The sequence below is a fragment of the Vulpes lagopus genome, chromosome 8 (assembly GCF_018345385.1).
Source record: "Vulpes lagopus strain Blue_001 chromosome 8, ASM1834538v1, whole genome shotgun sequence".
NCBI lineage: Eukaryota > Metazoa > Chordata > Mammalia > Carnivora > Canidae > Vulpes > Vulpes lagopus.
The window spans coordinates 66,167,716-66,190,158 of NC_054831.1; the positions used below are offsets into that span (position 1 = coordinate 66,167,716).

At 34.2% G+C, this 22,443-nt stretch overlaps 1 protein-coding gene across 1 annotated transcript in view; it reads left to right on the plus strand.

Annotated features, from left to right (window-relative positions):
- The window catches only part of GPR158 (G protein-coupled receptor 158), a 405,508-nt gene that overhangs the window by 169,860 nt on the left and 213,205 nt on the right, over window positions 1–22,443 (plus strand). Inside the window, exon 3 of the mRNA XM_041764941.1 lies at window positions 19,034–19,136. Coding sequence (XP_041620875.1) covers window positions 19,034–19,136 — 103 coding nt within the window. The remainder of the gene's footprint in view (window positions 1–19,033; window positions 19,137–22,443) is intronic.

Genomic DNA, 22,443 nt, shown 5'->3' on the forward strand with positions numbered 1-22,443 from the left:
GTCCTTTTTTCCAATACCAGCTTTTATTTTAAATTTTATTTTAAATGCTGCACTAAACATAGGAGTGCCTTTTGTGTGCCTATTATGTACACCATATAGTTGAAGCATGGATTTTTTTTTGTGAAGGAAGGAAATAATTCCTTTTTATGCCTCTTCAGTTTGACTATACAACCTTTCTTTAAACTGATATTTTATTTATTTAAAGATTTTATTTATTTATTCATGAGACATGCAGAGAGAGAGAGGCAGAGATACAGGCAGAGGGAGAAGCAGACTCCTCACAGTCGGCCTGTTGTGGGACTTGATCCTGGGACTCTGGGATCATGCCCTGGGCTGAAGGCAGGTGCTAAACCACTGAGCCCCCAGGGATCCCATAAATTGACATTTTAAATATTGGTATCAGTAATCCATACATGAATGATTATTGATTCTAGATTATTTTCTTATTACTAATGCAATCACAGGTTGTTTTCTTTTTTCTTTTCTTTCTTTCTTTCTTTCTTTCTTTCTTTCTTTCTTTCTTTCTTTCTTTTTTTTTTGTAGCTAAATCACAGTTTGTCAACTTACAAGGCTGGTTTTTATAAATCTAATCAAAGGACCCTATATTTCTTTGTTAAATTTTGTTTTGTTTTATTTAACTTACTGTCCTTTCAATATCTGCTTTTAGTAAATTTAATCTTATAACTTCATCTAGTAAAGTCAGTATCACTCCAATTTGATTATGATGAGTTCTAACATTTAATGAATATGAATGGACATTCTCTATATCTTATCTAAACTGCCATGTGGTAGATAGGTCACCTGAGGCAAGTTACTTAACTCCTCTACCACACTCTCTTCATCTAAAATGAGCATGATAGTAATCAATAATATCTAAGCTTACTGGGTTGATATGAGGATTAAATAAAATAATATTTATAATGTATTTAGAATGCCTAACATATTGAACACCATGGAAGTATTTGTAAATGTCTTCTATGAAATAGAGAAGACATTATTATTCCTATTTTATGGGTAAGAAAATAGGATTTAAAGAGATTAAGTAATTTACCCAAGGTTCCATTGCTATTAAATAGTGACTCTTGAACTAAAGTACCTCACTCCAAAGTCCATGTTCTTGACCACCAATTCTCCAATATTATCCTCTTAATGTTTCATCCAAACAATTGTTAAACACATTAAAGAAAATAGTGCCAAGAGACCATAAAATGCATTGCCATAAATTTCCTTTCATTAATCAGAGCCCCTTTTAATGATCATTCTATAGTGTCTTCAAACCTTTTCATATTTCTCCATGAATTGAAAAAACTAAATAAAAATAGTGAAAAAATGTTTTGGTGAAACTGATACATATGCCTACTCTGTATTGCCTGATTGGCCATTACTGACATTCTCAAAAAGGAAATGAGAGTACTGTAAAATTTTGAACTCTTAGTGCTAATGCTTATTAATCATTGTATTCCTTAAAGGGATTTTTCTCTTTTTTTCTGATTTTTTTGTCAAATTGGTACTTTTTAGAATTTCTCAGTGTCTTGAATATCTTCCTTTTCTGAATTTTATGTATGTTTTATTGAATAATTTTTCCTTCTTGATTATGTTTTTCCATTTTTTAAAAAATTTTTTTAAATTTTTATTTATTTATGATAGTCACAGAGAGAGAGAGAGAGAGAGAGAGAGGCAGAGACATAGGCAGAGGGAGAAGCAGGCTCCATGCACTGGGAGCCTGATGTGGGATTCGATCCCGGGTCTCCAGGTTCGCGCCCTGGGCCAAAGGCAAGCGCCGAACCACTGCGCCACCCAGGGATCCCTGTTTTTCCATTTTTTAGAATCTTTATTAAATTCTAGTTAACAAACAATGTAATATTAGTTTCAGATATACATTAGAGTGATTCAACACTTCCGCACAACACCTGGTGCTCAGCACAGCCAATGCACTCTCTGATCTCCATCACCTATTTCACACCCCCCTCCCACTTCCCCTCTGGTGTCAGTGCTCTATAGTTAAGAGTCTGTTTCATGGTGTTCCTCTCTTTTTCTCCCCATGTTCATTTGTTTTGTTTCTTAACTTTACATGAGTGAAATTATTTGTCTTTCTCTGACTGACTTATTTCACTTAGCATAATACTCTCTAGCTCCACCCATGTTATTGCAAATCACAAGATTTCATCCTTTATGGCTGAGAATATTCCAGTGTGTGTGTGTGTGTGTGTGTGTGTGTGTGTGTGTGTGTGTCCCACATCGTCTTTTCCATTCATCAGTAGTTGGCATCTTTTCATCAGTGTTGGCCATCTGTATGTCTTCTTTGGAAAAATGTCTATGAAAGTCTTTGGTACATTTTTAACTGGATGATACATTTTTTGGATGTTGGGTTTTAGAATTTCTTTATATAGTTTGGATATTAACATTTTTTTTACATATGTCATTTGTAGAATATCTTCTCCCATCCTGTGATTTGCCTTTTAGTTTTGTTGATTATTTACTTCACTGTGTAGCTTTTGATGCTTGATGAAGTTCTGACAGTTTAGTTTTGCTTTTGTTTTCCTTGCCCCGGGAAACATATTTAGAAAGAAGTTTCTAGGGTTGATGTTAAAGAGATTACTGCCTGGATTTTTATGGTTTCATGTCTCACATGTAGGTCTTTAATTCATTTTTAATTTATTTTTGTGTGTGGTACAAGAAAGTGGTCCAGTTTCACCCTTTTGCTGTCCAGTTTTCCGGACACCATTTGTTGAGACTATCTTTTTCCCATTGGATATTCTTTCCTGCTTTATGGAAGATTAAATGACCATTTGTTGTGGGTTCCTTCCTGGGGTTTCTATTCTGTTGATCTATGGTGTCTAATTTTGTGCCAGTATCATACTGTTTTGATCACTACAGCTTAGAAATATAACTTGAAGTTCAGAATTCTGATGCCTTCAGCTTTGCTTTTTCTTTTACAAGGCCTTCTATTTTAAAAAGTCTGCCTTCTTAAAGGCTAGGGTACATGTCAATTATAGCTGACATTTCCACTCACAGTTGCTAGGAACACTGTGATGATGTAGCTACTTTATATTTCCATCCAAATATTTCTTATTGGTTAGAATTAGGCTTAGAGCAGCAGGTCAGGCAAAAGCATACTAATGTTCTATGGTTTTAAAGAGTGTGTTCAGGGCTTTGAATATTATAACATAGAGATTATATAGAGAGGCTTTTTTAAATTATAAAGTAAAGAAGGCTTATAATTAATATTTTAATTGTCTGTGTAAAAATTTATATTCCTGGGATGCCTGGGTGGCTCAGCAGTTGAACATCTGCCTTTGGCTCAGGGTGTGATCCCAGATTCCTGGGATCAAGTCCCACATCAGGCTACTTGCATGGGCCCTGCTTCTCCTCTCTCTGCCTGTGTCTCTGCCTCTCTTTCTGTGTCTCTCATGAATAAATAAAATCTTTAAAAATATATATATTCCTAAAGTACATAAAAGCATTTGTATATGTTAAATATTTACTTAAAAGTTGTTCTATTTAGGAAAAAAAACAACTTTTATTTTTTCGTGGTTCAACGATGAACTAAGGACATTCATGCATCTTGAAATTTTTTCTAGAATAAGATAAATTGTTTAAAGAATCTTGCATGTTTTTCAGCTGAGAATGATAGCAATTATACCAATTAAAATGATTTTCTTTGTAAATGATAAATAATATTTTATTTTTTCCTCCTCATAAAAAAAAAGCTCACTGCCACTTGAGAATATAGCATTTAGTTTTGATTTAGCATTTAATAGGCAGTATGGTTCCTGGCTTTTGGTTTAGCCCTATGCCCTTTATTCTTTAGCTGATTTGCTAATTACTATTGAAAAGGCCTCTAAAATTTCACTGGGGAAATGCAAAAGTACATTCAGATTCTAAATACTTGAGAGGCAGCCAAGTACTGAGTGCATGCAAACATTCTGAATTTTACATAATTTTTTATATAATTACTTTTAATGTCCAGAGGCTTCCTTCTTCAATATCAGTATATAGATCCCTTTTCTTTTAGCAAAAATGGAATGAACAGAATGATCTGAGTCTTTCAAATAAATCAAAATAATAAAAAATAGAATTTCTATGAAAGGTGAAGGAGAATTAAAATATTTCTGGGAGGAGGCAGAAGTGTGGCATAATATTAATTTAATATTTTTTATTTAAATAAAAAACATTGCATAAAAGTACAGAATCATAAGCATACAGGACAATGAATTGTCACAAAGGGAACACATTTTTATAAGTACCACTCATTTCAAGAGAAAAAAAGCATTACCAGTCCCAGAAAGGCTTCTTGTGCCCCTACCCATCATCTCCTCCTTACTATTCCCCAAAATAGCAAGTGTCCTGTATTTTAAATCACTATACATTGGCTTTCCCTGTTTTTAAGCATTATATAAATAGGATAATGCAGCATATAGAGCTTATTTTACTCAACATTGTTTGAGAGTTTGAGAGATTCATCCATGCTGTTACATATAGCATTTGTTTATTATCAATGTTGAAAAGTATTCTGTTATGTAAATAGAACACAATTTATTCCTCCACTCTACTTTAAATGAACATTTAGCTTTTTATCAGTTTCAGACACTTGGAAACAGTGCAGCTTTTTTTGCATATCTGTTGGAGAGTGTTTGCATACCTTTCAGTTGAGTATATACCTAAGATTGAAATAGCTGGATAATGAGATATATTATTTTCAAATTTAGTAGATAATGCCAAATTCAATTTCCAAAAAAGCTGTATCAATTTTTATGTCTGCTGGCACTATATAGAGGTTCTACTTATTTCATATCCCTACTAATACTTAGATTGTTAGTTTTTTAAGTTTTAGCCTGTTTGGTATGTACTGATTATTTTACATTTGTTTTCTCTAAAGATTAATGAGATAGGAGACCCCTAGACTTTCTACTTTGGAGCTTTGTATAATTTTTCTTAACTTGTGCATTACCACATTATTACAATTACTGTTACTTATAAAAAGTCTTGATAACCTATGGGCCATTCTTTGAGGGTTTTCTCTTGTTGTTAAGTTCTCATTGGTATTCTTGGCCCTTTGCATTTTCTTGTAAGGTTCCATATGAAATTTAGAATCAGATTGTTGGAAGTGTGTTATATCCATAGATTAAATGTGGAGATTGGAAGTCAAGACAATAATTAGTCCTTTAATCCATGAACATTGGTATATCCTTTCATTTATTTATATTGTCTTTAATTTCTTGCAATAAGGTAGGTCTTTTTGTATGAAGAAGCTACTCTGACATCTTTCGTTTATTATTATATATATTTTGAAGCTACATTTTTAGATGCAGATAAATTGGGATTGTGATAGATTCCTGGGAGCTTGATACCATTTATCTCTGGTAATACTTCTTGACTTAAAAATCTTACTTTGTCTGACAGTTTTCTTTGCTATATATATATTTTTTTCTTTGCTATATATTTGCATGGTATATTCTTTGCATATGTGCCAGTGTCCCACCCATATTCTTTTAGGTCTCACCACTGATTCTAGTCACAGGCTGGATTTCCAATTGCCTGGGGACTGTATTGGCTGAACTATGAAAAATTAAAGTACTAGAGAATTAATATCCTTGATATCCTTAAACCAAATGCAGGTAGGGTAGCTTTTAGCTCAGCTCAGTTTAGGTAGTTTAGCTCTTATTCTAAGGTGGTTTCCAGAATTTTTTAGAGGAATTACATCCCAGTTATCAGAATAGCAGTTCTCTGGAATGATTTTTTTTTGTCTTCCTTTTCCTGACTCCATTACTCCCTTTCTTCAATTTCATGCAATTACTTATGAAATAAAGTATTTTATTCAAATCTTTGTTTCAGGATTTGTGGATGTTCAAACAAGATATTTTCCATCCCTTTATTTCTGACTTTATTTAAAAGGTATCTCAGCAGCTTTTGAGTTTGCTTAATTAATTTGACAATTTTAATATTTTATTTGAAGTATGTATTTCTTTTTTCCCTTTGCTCATTTTTTTTGTTTCTTAAATTCCACATGTATGTGAGGTCATTGGTATTTGTCTTTCTCTGACTGACTTATTTTACTTAGCATGATACCCTCTAGCTTCATCTATATTGTTGCAAATGGCAAGATTTCATTGTTTTTTTATGGCTGAGTAATATTCCATTGTGTATATTCCATATACACATTGTGTATATTGTGTAATGGAATATTACATTCCATTGATTTATATATATACACCACATCATTATCCATTCATCTGTCAGTGTCCACTTGGGCTCTTTCCATGGTTTGGCTATTGTAAAAATGCTCCTATAAAACATCAGGGTGGATGTATCCCTTTCAATTAGTATTTTTATATTTTTTTGGTAAATACTTAGTAGAGTAATTGCTAGATCATAGGGTAGTTCTATTTTTAACTATTTAAGGAACCTCCATACTGTTTTCTGGAGTGGTTGCACCAGTTTGCATTCTCACCAGCAGTGCTAGAGGGTTTTGCTTTCTCCATAACAACAACAACAACAACAACAACAAAAACAACAACAAAAAAAAAAAAACAAAAGAAAGAAAGTGAGAGAGAGAGATAGGCAAACCAAGAAACAGGTTCTTAACTATAGAGAACAAATTGATGGTTACCAGAGGGGAGGTGAATTGGGGGGGATGAGTGAAATAGGTGATGGGGATTAAGTATACTTGTGATGAGCACCAGGTGTTTTATGGAAGTGTTGAATCACTATATTGTACACCTGAAACTAATATTACATTGTATGTTAACTAGCTGTAATTTAAATAAAAACTTGAAAAAATGAAGTATATTTTTAAGTATGTGTATATAAGAATTATTGCTATAGTTAGGATTTAAAGCTACTACCTGTTTTAGCATTTTTTTCTTATTTATGTGTCCTCTTTTGTGTTAATCAAAATATTCTTCAGTCTTCTTTTCTGAAGACTTCCTACTATGAAAAGAGATAGGATAGACATTCATTCCTTTCAAAAGGGAAAAATCAGGAGGAAAGGAATGACAAATCTCAGGCAAGTTCAAACTTCACAAGACAAATTTCATTAGATTTTAAGGTGAAGAACAATGGTTTGATGCTCTGCCCTTTAGGCCCACTGTGATGGCGGCATCCTCACCAGTACTTGTGATTGTTTGCCTTTTTTATGTTAACCATCCTAGTATGTGTGAAGGGGTTCCTCATAGTGGTACTTGGTTATTTTTAAAAACTTTTATTGATGTAGCAAATTTATACAGATTAGTATACAAAATGACCACACTTTTTAAACAAGCACTTAGATATAAAAATAGATTGCTAGCAAAAATTCCACTTTTGTTCTCTATTTCTGTGACTCCAAATGCATGTAATGTCAGATCTGTTTACTATGCACTGTATATTCTTTGTGTTTTCTGTTATTTAATTTGTTTTTCAAACTTCAGACTAGATAATTTCTGCTAATCTATTTTTCTGGATAAACAAATGATAAACTTATCCTTGGCTTAGAACTTAGTTTTAGTTCTAAAATATATATTTTACTCTTTTTCTGAAAAAAATAGATTCCAGTTCTCTGGAGAAATTTTATATTTTATTTTAATTCTAGAGAAGTTAATGTATAATGTGATATTAGTTTCAGGTGTACAGTATAGTAATTGAACAATTCCATATATTACTGAGTGCTCATCAAGATAATCCTCTGGTGAAATTTTGTATTATTGTCTTCTCTGTTGGAAATATTAACTATAGGTATTTAAAAATCTGTCAGTAACTTGAGTACTGGATCACTTATCGATCTGTTTATATTTTGGGGGGCATATGTTTGGTAATTTGAGAGTTAACGCTGGACATTGTGTTGTTACAGTGGTTTTATAAGCATTGCCTTCTTCCAGAGAGGTTCTATCCTATCTGTGATCTTTTACTAGATAGACTAAGTACTGCTTGATCAGTACCAAAATGAACAGAAGTCTATGAAAAGCTCAGTTTATTTATTCACTCTTACTTCCAGGGTAAAACACTCCAGAGGGCTATCTGAGAACCGTGGATGGTTATTAGAGACTTTTGTCCTTGGAAGTTCCTAAACTCCAGTTTAAAAGTTTAACATTTTAATGCTGCCTAAAATTCAACTCTGTTTCTCTTTAGTGTTTCTACTTTGCTTCTTTGACTTTCACCTTGGGCGACTTAAAAATTCATTAAAATTTTTTGAGGCTCAGTCTTCTTTCCTTGACTTTCATTCTCTCTGGGATTTTTGTGTTGAGGCTTGAGGTTTTTTTTGCAGCCCCCAGATTGATAATTTTTTTCTCTTTGGGCTGGTGAGATTACCTAATTTTCCTGGCTTTCTACATCTTACTAGCTTCCATCTGTCAGATTCTTAGTCTTTCCCCAATGCCACATATTATCAAATATTAAGTTTGATTCAGAAATGCAGAATATAGAACAGTTATACATTTCCCTTCTTTCTGTGATGTGGCCCCTCAATTTTAGCTCCATTGGCTGTTTTTGGATGTCTCCACATAGGTAGATAGGTTAGTTGGTTTCTTTCTCTCCTCTCTTCCTCCCTCCCTCCATTCTTTTCTCCCTCCTTTCCTCTTTTTTCTTTCATTTTATCCAGATGTTTTATTTATTTATTTATTTATTGGCAGGAACTTCAGCCTATTTCAAGATAATATGTCATAGCTAGAAATTAAAGTCAGTTCCCTCCTTCCCTCATTTTAGAAATATTTATTGGTACCTACTATATGTCAAGCACTATGTTAGGAGCTGGGGAAATTGCATAAAGATTGTACCCAGTATCGAGGTTAAAAAAATAGATTGTTACTGGTACCACAGAACTCCCTGTATACTGTCCCTCATCCTATCCCAAAAAGGTAACCATTGTCCTGAATTTTATGTTACCACTCTATTCTTTAGTTTCACATATGCATGTATTCTTAAACAGTACTTTATAAAAGTTTTAGATGTTTTTGAATTTTACAAAATCGAAATCATATAACATATATTCTTTCATTAATTTTTATTCTTAGTACAGCAATTAATATTTTAACAAACGATACTAAAAAAATATCTAAAGATGGACTACTCACCAACAAACATAGATAAAGCCCTTTAGCCATAAATAGGACACAGCACCATATAGAAACTTTGATTTTGCTTTTGCGCTTAGGTTTGTGCTCTGAGAACTAGACCATGACTTTGTTCCTCTTTGTTACTGAAGCAAATAGCATACAATGAAGTTCAGTAAGCAAGAGCTAAAATAAGTCAAGAATGAAAAGAAAATTCCCAGTGGTTATGAGCAGTGGCCACAGGAGACACAGGATGTCAAAGGTAGAACATAGGTGCTTCATAGTAAGTTTGGGGCTTAGGGGAGGGCAGTATTTAATCTTTTTAGTCTTGAGCATATTAAGAACTTGGCTTGCTCGAGCCTTTGGGGCGATTTCTGTTAGGAGGGTCTGGAAAACTGGGCTTGCTCACTCAATGAGATGTAATCCTGACATTTCCCTGAGTCAGTTTCAACCCCCACAAAGTGTCTCACCATGTGTCAGTGTGAAGTTTTGTAAATTTGTAATGTGTCTGTGCCAGATGCTTCATTGTCATCTTTTAGCCCTCTTTTGTGAGAGCTGGCTCTACCAAATACAACAGGTATGTCAAAAATTAATAATAGAAAACAATTTCTTTTTAAATTTTAACTGTATCATAATGTGAAATATCCCCTCATTCCTCACCCCTCCCCTGCCCCAGTCCATTATACTTTTTAAACTAGATTCTGGTAGCTAATGAGTAATAGAGACAAAATGTAGTTTTTTTTTTTTTTTCACCCTGGTGAAATACTGAATTATTTGTTATTCATGAGTTCTTGTTTTCTTGGAAGATTGTTTGATGAAATATGTGGGTGATGTGTACCCTCTCATTGCCTGGAGGCCTTTTAGATTTCCTCAGGGTATTTTCCTTTTGTTTTTAATAAACTTGCAAATAGTTGTAGAGAAGAGCCACTGGATGATAGTATAACTAAGCTGTTTTAGTACCATGTCTCCCCAGACCCACTCCCAAATTAACAATCAACATTTTACAGTATATCTTCACAAAATACATAGAACGAGTAAAAGGTGGAGGGGGCGGGGAGCTGCTGTCTTTTAAACATAGTCTAGAAGACTCAGTTACTCCTGCATCTTGCCGGCATCAGGCCTCTTTTCTTGTGCCTCTGTGTTGTCATCTGCTTTTTGAATAAGGTTCAGCAAATTTAATACAACAGGAAATCCTTACTGGAGTTAGGTAAGTCTTCTGTCCAAGCAGAGCAGAGTCATGTTTTTGCCTATAAAGAAGTGACAGTCTAGATGGCCATGAATGTCCTTGGTTTTCATTGCTATGCTTGCTGAGTTTAGTTTGGGATTAAGCATCTGTGAACTGGTCTCATGATTCTCTTGAGACCTAGAAGGGCTTCTGTTTCAGGAATTCAGGTTGAGAAGAGATACTTCACTTACCTACCCTGAATCGAAGATTCATTTTCTAAGATCTGAGCAAAGGAGCTCTACATTGGTAAGACAGAGGCTTATTTTTAAAATTTGTAACAGGTATAAGAATTAACTGCATGTCTTAAGTATATTTTATACACATATATTTTAAAATTAATAATTTTCACTTAACTTGAAGCTAAATGATCCAGCAAACTGATCCATTTCAATATTGACCCAAACCAAGAGAAATGGAAAAATAAATGTCTTAGAACAATCAAGATAGATTCCAAAGTGACCAGGTGGTAACATCTATTCTTGTTTATAGAATGCTATTATGTGCCCATAGTTTGTGGAGAGTAGTCATTACTCTGAAGCCACACTCCTGGGGGTTGAATCCAGGCTCTGTCACTTACTAGCTGGGTGGCTTTGGGCATGCTACTTTAGTGGTCTGTGTCTCAGTATTTTTCATCTTTCATATAGAGATGATAATAGAATTGATATAGGATTACATGTGTTAATACTAGTGCAGGCATTAGAACAGTGTCTGGCATAAGGGAAATGATGTGGGAAACAAAGGCAGAGGAAAATATAGATAAAATTAAATGTCCTTATAACCTACAGCCCATTGACAAATACTTGAGGAAAGCAGAATATAATGTTCTTCCAGGAAACTCCTGTTTCATGTTAATGCCTTGCTAGAGGTAAAAACAACCTTGGTTTAACAATAGTAAGGAGTCTGGTATCCTGCATCTTCTTTAGTATGTGTAGATCCTTTTGAAGCTTCCTTTATTTTTACTTCCTCCAACATACATAATTGCTCCTCAAAATCCTGAGGCAGGAGGCAGCAGAAGGCACCAGGGAGTAGCAGCTCTTTCTGCCCGTGGGCCTGTCTCCATACTTTAATAAAACCATCATTTTGCACTGAAGATGTCTCAAGAATTCTTTCTTGGCAGTCGGCTCCAGACCTCACAGAACCTCACATATGTTCATAAACTACATCAGTAAATAGTCAGAAAATATTAACTATTATCTTATTTACTCTTACCTTGTTATTTATTATTACATATACTCTTACTTCTCATGGTTGGTGATTTAGTTTCCATGTATATAGGTAATTATAACTATAAATGAAAAGGAAATAGACAATTTTAATAGTATGTTTATGTTTTATACTTAAAATATGACAACTGTTAGTTCAAAATAAAGAAGCAAAAAGGAAAACACATTAAAAAAGCCTAAGGACTCAAAAGGTTTAGCAGTCTCGGTGTTTAGTGTAAGAGAAAATAGCCATAAACCTTCAATAGATCCAAAGGGCATCAGTGTTTTTCAGAATCATCTCGTACTTAGTGTTCAAAGTAACAACTCTGACTCAGAGAGAAAATGTTAAATTCTGTCCATGGTGTTCAGTTCAGAGAAGCCTGAAAGTGTTCTGCATTATAAGAAGATTTTAAAACAAAGTTTTTAAAAAAGTATTTAAAGACCCATTTCTGGAGGATTTTGAATTATATCAGTTTTATCATATTTGCATTTTCTTTTAGCCTCTTCCTTCAGGTGGAGCAAAATTAGTTTTTATGAATTATATGTAAATGTGACTAGTTTTCAGAATTATATGTAAATATGATCCTTAGACACAAGCGTTGTTTCCATTAAAGACCAAACGTACTCAAGTTTAGCCTTTGTTTTAGCCATTGCATTGCTCAGTAGTACCTTCATACAAAATCTTCATGACTGTCAAGCTGGCCAGGTTTTGTTTTGCAATTATGTTCACCAGGAATTGAGATGAATTATATGTCTTACCAATTATGTGTTGCAGTGTCTTCTGTAGTGTTTACACATACATTGTTGAGGAAGGAAAGACCATTTTGCTCTAAAGTCTTTTTAAAAATGTTTGATTTTGATATAAAACATGTGACATTAAATTTACCATCTTAACCATTTTTTAAGTGTACAGTTCAGTAGATTCTACTCTACTCACATTGTCGCATAACAGATATAGAACTATGTCATCTTGCAAAACTGAAATGCTATATGCTCACTAAATAAGTCCTCAGTTCCCGTTTCAGTCTCTGGCAGTTACCATTCTACTTTCTGTTTTGCTATGAATTTAATTACTTTAGAATCACATACAAGTAACTTTATATGGTATTTGTCTTTTTGTGACTGGCTTATTTCACGTAGGATCCTGTCCTCAGGGTTCATCTATGTTTTAGCATGTGGCAGGATTTCCTCCTTTTTAAATACTTAATAATAATTCCATTGTATGTATATAGTACATTTCCTTTATCCATTAATGAACATTTGAATTGCTTTTACCTCTTGGCTATGGTGAATAATGCTGCAGTGAACTGGGTATCAAATATTTCTTTAAGACTTGCTTTCAGTTATTTTGGATATATAGCTACAAGTGGGGCTCCTGGATTATATGGAAGCTCTGTTTTTAATTTTTTGAGAAACCTCCATATTGTTTCCATAGTGGCTGCACTATTTTATATTCCCACCAACAGTGCATAAGGATTCTAATTTCTCTACATCCTTGCCAATATTTGATAGTGTCCATAATGTGTCCATAATAATGGTTATAGGCTAATACCTCATTGTAGTTTTGATTTGCTTTCTCTAATGGTTAGTGAAGTCAAGCGTTTTTTCATATGTGTCTTGGTCATTTGTCTATCTTCTTTGGAGAAGTGTCTGTTCAAATTTTTTGCTGATTTTTAAACCAGGTAATTTATTGTTGTTATTGTTGAATTGCAGTTTTTATATATTCTAGGTATTTACCCCCTATCAGGTATGTTGTTTACAAATATTTCCTCTCATTTTATAGGTTGCTCTTCAAACTTGATTGTTTCCTTTAATGCATAGATGTTTTTAAATTTGATGTAGTCCCATTTGCCTATTTTTTGCTTTTGTTGCCTGTGCTTTTGATGTCATATCCAAGAAATCATTCCCGAATCCAATGTCATGAAAGTTTTTCCCATTTCCTTCTGGAAGTTTATGGGTTTAGGCCTGAATTTAGGTCTTTAATCTATTTTGAGTTAATTCTTGTGTGTACTCTAAGGTAAGTGTTCAACTTAATTCTTTTGCATGTGGATATTCGGTTTTCCCAGCATCATTTGTTCATTTGTTGAAGAGATTGCTTTTTTTTTTTTTTTAACGTCCATTGCATGGCACTGGAATCCTTGCAAATGTTATTTGATCGTTATATTTGAGGGCTTATTTCTGGGCCCTCTACTCTGTGTCTGTGTACCACTTCGCTTTGCTGGTATGCCAATACCACATTGTTTTGATTACTGTAGTTTTGTAAATGTTTTTGAAATTACAAAGTGTGAGACCTGCAAATTTGTCTTCATTTGCAAGCTTGCTTTGACTATTTAGGGTTCTGGAGATTCCATATGATTTTTAGGATGGTTTTTCTGTTTCTGATAAAAATGCCATCAGGATTTTAATAGAGATAGCGTTGGGTAGCGTGAGAATTCTAATGGTGTTGTCTTCTTATCCATGTACGTGGCTGTCAGTTCATGTATTGGTATATTTAATTTTTTCAGCAAGTTTTGTAGTTTTCAGTTTGGTTAGGTTACTCCTAAGTATTTTATTCTTTTTGAAGCTATTATAAGTGGAATTGTTTTTTAAATGTCATTTCTGGATTGTGATTGTGTATAGAAACTCAATCAAGTTTTTTTATGTTGCTTCTATATCCTAGAATTTAGCTTAATATGGTTATTAATTCTAACAGGGTTTCTTTATTCTTTTATTTTTGGCAAAATCTTTAGGGTTTTCTACATGTAAGATCATGTCTTCTGTAAACAGATAATTATACTTCTTCCTTTCTTTTTTGAATGCCTTTTATTTATTTTCTAATTACTCTGCCAAGGACTTCCAGTAATCCTGAATGGAAGTGACAGAGGCTTTGCCTTGTCTCTTATCTTAGAGGAAAATCATTCCACATTTCACCATTGGGCATGATGTTAGCCATAGGCTTTTTATATATGGCCTTTATCATGTTGAGATATTTTCTTTCTGTTCCTAGTTTGTTGAGTGTTTTTATTATGAAAGGGTGTTGAATTTTGTCAAGTGCTTTTTCTAAATTACTTGAAATGGTCATGTAGTTTTTGTCCTTCATTTTGTCAATATGTTGTATTGTATTGAATGATTTATAAGTTGAATTATCATTGCATTCCAAGAATAAGTTCCACTTGGTTATGGCGTGTAGTCCTTTTAACTGAATTTGGCTTGCAATTTTGTTGAAGATTTTCATGTCAATATTAATCAGGAATATTGATACATAGTTTTCTTTTCTTTTCTTTTCTTTTCTTTTTTTTTTTTAATTTTTATTTATGATAGTCACAGAGAGAGAGAGAGAGAGAGAGAGAGAGAGAGAGAGGCAGAGACACAGGCAGGCGCCGGGAGCCCGATGTGGGATTCGATCCTGAGTCTCCAGGATCGCGCCCTGGGCCAAAGGCAGGCGCCAAACCGCTGCGCCACCCAGGGATCCCATAGTTTTCTTTTCTTATAGTATCTTTGTCTGATTTGGTATCAGGAAAATGTTGGCTTCATAAAATGAGTTAGAAAGTATTTTCATTTCAATTTTTAGAAGAATTTGAGGAAAAGTTTAGTGTTAATTTTCCTTTGGCTCTTTGGTAGAATTGCCCATTGAGGCTTTCTGGTCCTGTGCTTTTTTCTCCATTGGGAGGTTTTTGATTTAGTCTTCTTACTAGTTATAAATCTATTCAGAATTTTTTATTTCTGTATGACTCAGACTTGATAGGCTGTAGATTTTTAGGAATTTTTTTAAAAGATTTTATTCATTTATTTGACAGGAAAAGAGCACAAGCAGGGAGAGCAGCAGAGGAGCAGCAGAGGGAGAAGCAGACTCCTCACTGAGCAGGGAGCCTAATGTGGGCCTCAGTCCCTGGACCCTGGGATCATGACCTGAGCTGAAGGCAGACACCCAAACAACTGAGCCATTCAAGCATCCCTTTAGGAATCTATTTTGCTTTAAACTCTTGACCACCATCTCTTTCCATGTGGACCTGGATTACTCCCAGGAACATGACTTTGATTGTAGGTTGTCAAGACTATCCTTAGTATATCTCTGCTGATGGCTTAGTAAGTATGGGCATTGTAGTTTCATTAAAGAGGGTATCCAGTCTTGTGAGTAGCTACCTCATTCAGAGGAATACTAAATCTTGACATAAGAAGCTTAATGTTTATCAAAGGCCATCATGGAACAGATACCTCCATGGAGGTTGCTCTTTCCATTTCTACCCTTTGGGACTTCTGTGAAGATAAAGTAGAAAGATTTAGGCTTGAATATCTAAAATGAATGAATATTTTGAATACCCCAAATGAGTATTTTAAGTGAATATTTTAAATGAATGTTAAATTAGGGTAAGATTCTGAAGACTTTTTCTTGTATTACATGAGGATCTTTTCAAAATTCTAAATCTCTAAAGAGAAAAATTATAGAAAGCAGTTCCTCAATCCAAATATGATCCACCTTAGTTGAGTAGTCATCATATTTATATAGATTTTTAAAAACTAGTTTGGATACTAAACTAGTTGCCTAATCTTGAAAATATATAAGTTTGGTTCTGAGGTGGCAGAGTTAGAGTAGCTACAGAATGGTGATGGCAGATGGAGCAAGAAAGCATGGCAAGTTCATTGCAAATTTATGATCATTAATAGAAAAATAAGCCAGGATCACTTGTATACTCTAAGGCAAACATATAAGCAATAGCACATTGAGTTCTATGCAGATCTTACCGTTTCAAAGTATAGCAAGATGCTATTCTTTCATTGATATTAACTGACAATGTTTTTTTCTTTTCTTTGAAAATATAATTTAAGGATAAACAAAAGAATTTGAGGTGACTAATAAGTTATATTACTTTTTCCAAAATAAAATTGGGAAACTTTTTTTTATTCTCAAGGGACTTTATATTTGGTCACATTTATCTGATAGGTTTTTCTTAACTTTCATTTTTATTTCAAATTTAGAGTTAGCTTGTAAAGAGGTATTCTTATTCCAATAAACTTCAGATCTCTCTTAAACATTTAAAATTTTCAACTGAATTACTGTTGTAGTACTGCCATATTATCAGATAATTTAATGCTGTTTTAAGAAATAGCATTAACCTCCAAATTCCAGTGAGGCAGAATATTTAGAGCACACTATTTATTCTTAGTATCTAAGAGAGACTTAGTTTACCTGGATAAACCTATGCTGTGTGAATGTTTACTAAATGTAACTCACAAGAAATTTCACATGCAATGTCCATAGTATCACAATCTAGTTAATGGGATAATGTTACCACACTTTATTACTCTTCTGAGTATCCTTTGTTTTTTCCTTTCTACCTGACCTTTTAGCTCTAGAGTGTCCTGAGTCTCACCACTTTGGACCTCTGTCCTTTACAGCCTGTAGGCATTCCCTTAGCAATCTGGTCTTACCTGATTTCATGGCTTTACCTATCATCTTTGTGCAAATCAGTCCCAAATTACATAGCCCAGACATCTCTTCTAAACTCTGTACTGTTTTATCAGCCTGCCTATTTGATATCTACAATTAAGTGTTAAATAGCACTTCACACTTAACATTTGCAAAACTGAACTGCTCTTTCATCCAAGTCTTTACCAGGAACTTTTCCTAGGTCAATGATGGCAGCTCTAGTCTTAAGGTTGCTCAGGCCAAAAAACCCAGAATAATGTCATCCTTTATTCTTCACTTCCTCTTATATCCCATATTTAACCTATTAGGATATCTTGGTGTTTCAGTTGTCTTCAAACTGTACATGAATTTGACTGAATGATTGTTCATACAAGTTAAAAAACTAAGGCTCAGAGAAGTTAAGAGAACATCCCAAGTTCACATAGCTAGTTAGTGATAAAGTGATAATTCAAATCCTTATTTTCTGACTGACCACAAATAATATGCTCTATTCATAATACTAGTGCTTCTGCAAAGCAAATGTTATAATTGTTTATAATTTATATAGCTTAGAAATATGATCTGACCTATTGTGTAAATGGATCTTTATAAATAGTATGTGTTATTTCAGTTCGGTTTTCTAGGAATTTTCTAAGCCCAGAGCAGTTATTTCATAAATACTTGCCAACTCAGTTAAATTGATTGGTACTTCTCTCTTCTTGTATATTGCTCTAGATCAGGAACCGTGTTTTCAATTTCAAGGTATAATTAGATATAAATTGTGTATTAGGTAAAAAAAAAAAAAGGCTGGGGGGTAAGGGTGGAATTAATGAAATAAAATATTCAAGGAGGTCTCTTCGAAAGAGGTTAGACATGTTCTTATTATATCTGTATGAATTTAGGACATGTATTACTTTATATATAAATGCTTTTCTATTTCTTAGAGTTTTCATGGTATGTAATATTGATCTTGATACCAATCATTAAAGTTTAGATTGTGGAATTATTATTTAAATTATTTAGAGTCTTCTCTTAAGGGCTTCTGTTTTAAGGAGACATTTTATAACTAAAATCCATTAGATTGTAAGGTTTTCTAGTTGATTATAATGGAAAAAGTCAAAGGGTTAGCATCTTGGTAGAGAGATAGCAGAAAAGTTTCAGTGCTGTCTATTGTCTTGACATACTCCTGTTTCATTGATGTACTGTTTGTATTTTAATACAACTTATTCCATGCTTAAATCATTTAATGTAGCAGAAATGAAGTATGTTAAGCCAAATTTTATGAGATTCAAGTGGTATCTTTGAAAGAAGCCAAGATTAAACTTTTGAGAGATGTCTGTTATATCTATGTGACATATTTAGAAAGCTGATAATTTTTAAAATTTAAGTACAGGTAGAACACTTATCTGTGAAACAGATTTTAGGTGAAGAGCCCTCAGGATCATTTTTTTTTAAATTTTTATTTACTTATGATAGGCACACAGTGAAAGAGAGGCAGAGACACAGGCAGAGGGAGAAGCAGGCTCCATGCACCGGGAGCCCGACGTGGGATTTGATCCCGGATCTCCAGGATCGTGCCCTGGGCCAAAGGCAGGCGCTAAACTGCTGCGCCACCCAGGGATCCCAGGATCATTATTTTTATCTTTTTTTTTTTCTCTTCTAAATTTTCACCTTAAAGTTTACTTGTTTTGTTATTTCACCAATTTGTGTTATTTTGTTCCAGGGATGAAAATTTGATGAATATTTATTCATAGAAGCAAGTTTCACATCCCAAATTCTGTCCATCTACATACTTTTCTACCTACTTTTGCTGTGATAGAAATATTTAGCATGGAATCTTTTTAAAGACATTCTTATAGGCTTTGGAAATACTTCTTAAAGCAATAAGATGATATTTGAAGCATCAAACCCAAAAGCCATGCTTAGAAATTTAGTCCCTATGGCAACTGAATGAATAAATGAATAAAGTTGTGTGGCGCCTACATCCATGATGGCGTATATTTAGAAAGGAAACTGTAGCTTCTAAAAAAGTATCTGTTGACAAACAAATATAAAATAAGAGTTCGAAAAAGAGATACTTTATTTCTGGAAAATGTGATAGTTCTGTTACCATTTGCAGTGATGGATATCTGTGGGTCTTTATACTGTGAAATAAACTGTGATCAACTCTACTGCTATCTTTTCTTTTTCATAGTGTATGCCAATTAAAGGCCTAGGATTCGTGCTTGGAGCCTACCAGTGCATTTGCAAAGCAGGATTCTATCATCCTCAAGACTTCTCAGTGAACAGCTTTCAGAGTAAGTGTCCTTCGCTTCTCTACATACATATGAATACACATAATATATACGATTATTAATTATTCGGATTTTCTTTTTACATTGTTGGAGTTATTTGTTTCAATCTCCACTGGTTTGGTAGTCTTTCATCCCTTAGAGTTTTTGTTTTGGTTTGTCATGTTTTGTGCCCTGGAGTACCACAAAATAATGTGTTTATTTTAAGTATGTTTTAGTTTTCAATACGTTTCGTAAAATAATGTTAGCTGTGTAGTAAAATCAGTTGGGATTCAGTTATTGAGAGCTGTTGCTACAGAAATTTCCTAAACCTAATTTTGCTAGTTTGTTTATTCATTAATTAATTAATTTACAAAAAACGATTTTATTTATTTATTCATGAGAGACACACAGAGAGAGAGAGGCAGAGACACAGGCAGAGGGAGAAGCAGGCTCCATGCAGGGAGCCTGATGTGAGACTCGATCCAGAGTCCCCAGGATCACAGTCTGAGGCGCTAAACTGCTGAGCCACTGGAGCTGCCCTATTTATTAATTTATATATTAATTTTCTACACTGCATAAAGAACTATCATAAATTTAACAGTTTAAAGAACATACATTTATTATCACACAGTTTTCGTTCGTTACCTTTCCAGTCAGAGGTGAGGTTAGCCCTCTGTCTCACCAGGTGACATCTGTGATGCAATGTGATCCAAGGCCTGGGGTCTTCTTTCAAGCTCATTCATGTCAGTATCTCACAGGCTCCTGGGTTGTTTTTTTTTTTCTAGATGTTAGTCAGCTGAGGCTTACTCTGAGCTCCTCTGAGTTGCCTTAAGGCCTATTCATGTGACCCTCTTACTGCATTGCAGCTCACCTCTTCAAAGCTAGCAAAACAATTTCCTCAATCTGGTCAGATTGAACCATATATAACATAGTATAATGAGAGTAAGTATCCCACCACTTTACCTGATAATGTAACCTAATCAAAATAGAGACCATCTCATCATATTTACAGATCCACTCACATTCCAGGGGAAGTGATTATATAAGGTATATACTCCAGAATCGAAACTTGGTCATCTGCTATTATATTCCTACTTCAGAAAATGTCAGTGTTACAATTTGAATATTGATTTTTTTTTACTTTATCTCTAGAGAATGCAATGTTGCCACACTAGCTTGTAGTCAGCCAATGGATATAATAGCTAAGAAGGAGTATAGTGGTAAAAAAGTTGGTTTCATAGGAAGTTAGGGCTTGAGGTTTACTGAAACTGAGGTATAGGTATCTTTCAGATAGTCATTCACAAATCTTTGCAAGCCTTACTGGTCTTTATAGGAATTTGCATTTTACTAGGCACAGTTCAAAGGGTACATTGAGATTGAAATCTGAGTTTCTTCCTCTAGGAATTTTGGTAAAATTTGTAGATTTTTGTTTTGTTTTGTTTTCTCCTGGAAAACATTCTTGGAACTGAATCTGTTTACATTTAAGTTATAGGCTCTGGAGATGAGTAACATTTCGCTCTGTCCTCAGTCATATAGTTCAGAGGTCAGCCTTGTTCTATGAATAATTACAGGTATAATTCTCAAATGGCCTTCAGGCTTCTGTTTCCACAGGCCCTGCCCAACACTTTCCTCTTACTTGAGGGTGGGACCGAGGTGGTCCCTGTTATATAGCAAAGGTGATAGTTTAGTCACCTATGTGATTATGTTGCATTAAAGAAAATTCCTTCCCATCGTAGCTGACCGAAGAGAAATTCTAGTGCTGGCCTTGAAGAAATAAACTACCTTGTTGTGTGAGGGCTGTGTGGCTAAAACCTGAGTGAGCCCTCTGAGAGCTGAGAGCAGATCTCACGGGCAGCAACCAAGAAAACATGGACCTCAGTTCTATAACTCAAGCAACTAAATTTTTCTAAAAGCCTGAATACACATGGAAGGAGATCCTGAGCTCTACATGAGAAGACAGCAGGCCAAAACCTTGATTTCAGTCTAGTAAGACCCCGAGCGGAGAGCTCACTACACTGTGCCCACACTTCTGATCAACAGAAACTGGGAAATAATGAATAGGTATGTTAAGCTCCCAAATTTCCAGTAATTTGTTATGTAGCAGTAGAAAACTAATACAATAGTAGTGATGATAGCATATTTTCAGAGTAGACATGCTTTTCCTTGTATCTGTGTGTACCAAACCATGGCAATACCAGAGCTACTTTGGCATTCTTCACATTTACGGTCCAGACATAACAGATGATTCAACACTGAAGAATTAAGGGAATAGGTTTTAGCTTATGTTCTGTGAAGGTATTTTGTATCTGGTTTACCCACATTTGTTCTCAGCTCCCACTATGTGACTGAAATAAAACATCTAAATATTTTAGAACCAGAGAATGACTATGCCATTTGCTTATAACACCACCAGGAGAAACTAGTTAACCTTTAACAACTTATCTTTATTTAATTTGCACACTCCTACTTTCTTCCTTATTTTAAAAGCCAATGTTTTTCACTGGACCTCCTTTTTCTAAGAAAAGGCGGCTTCTCTGCGTAAATCTAACTCCTGTGTTGTACACACTGCAGTCATGGAAAAGAGGCCACAGTTTTTAGAAAGATGATCTATATTTAGACATTTAGCTGTGATTCAGGTTTGACCTTAGCACTTACTTAATCAGACTTGACCTTCCCCAATGACAGAGCAGAAGGCTAGCTATATGTTAAAATTTGAAGTCAGTAAAGTGTTCTTTGACCAAAGCTGTCTTTCCTGATGGCCTGTCAGGTTGCAGGAAAATCCATTATTATTCCTTCCTTGTCCTAAAGAGATGAACAGGGATCTGAACAGGAATCCTGTTCATTGTCAGGATTAGTCAATGACTAAGGACTATCCAAACTTTCTTTTGTATTCCTGGTTATTATTAAAACATGTACTGTATTAAACTATATTAAACATATACTGTATTTTAATATAGTCAGTATTTTAATCATAGTATTCAGGTGTTCATGGCACGTATTAAATGCTCAAAAATATTGTTGTATTATGATTGTTATTTGGAAGTTGGTATCTATTCTGCTCATCTCCTTATGTTCTTAAAGAGCTACCCATGACTTAAGGAATGACTGCATATAGCTCTGTACCCTTTGTCAAGGGTAAAGAAGGCATTAGAAACCCCCAAAATGAGATAACATATGTAAACCTGCTAGCATAATACAATGGCATATGATAAATGTTTGTAGGTGTAGTTAAATAAGTGATAAACATCAGTCATGTATGTAAAGAGAGAATCCTTAAACATCATTGGTCATTAGCCTCACATTTTATCATATTATAATAACCAGCTTTTTA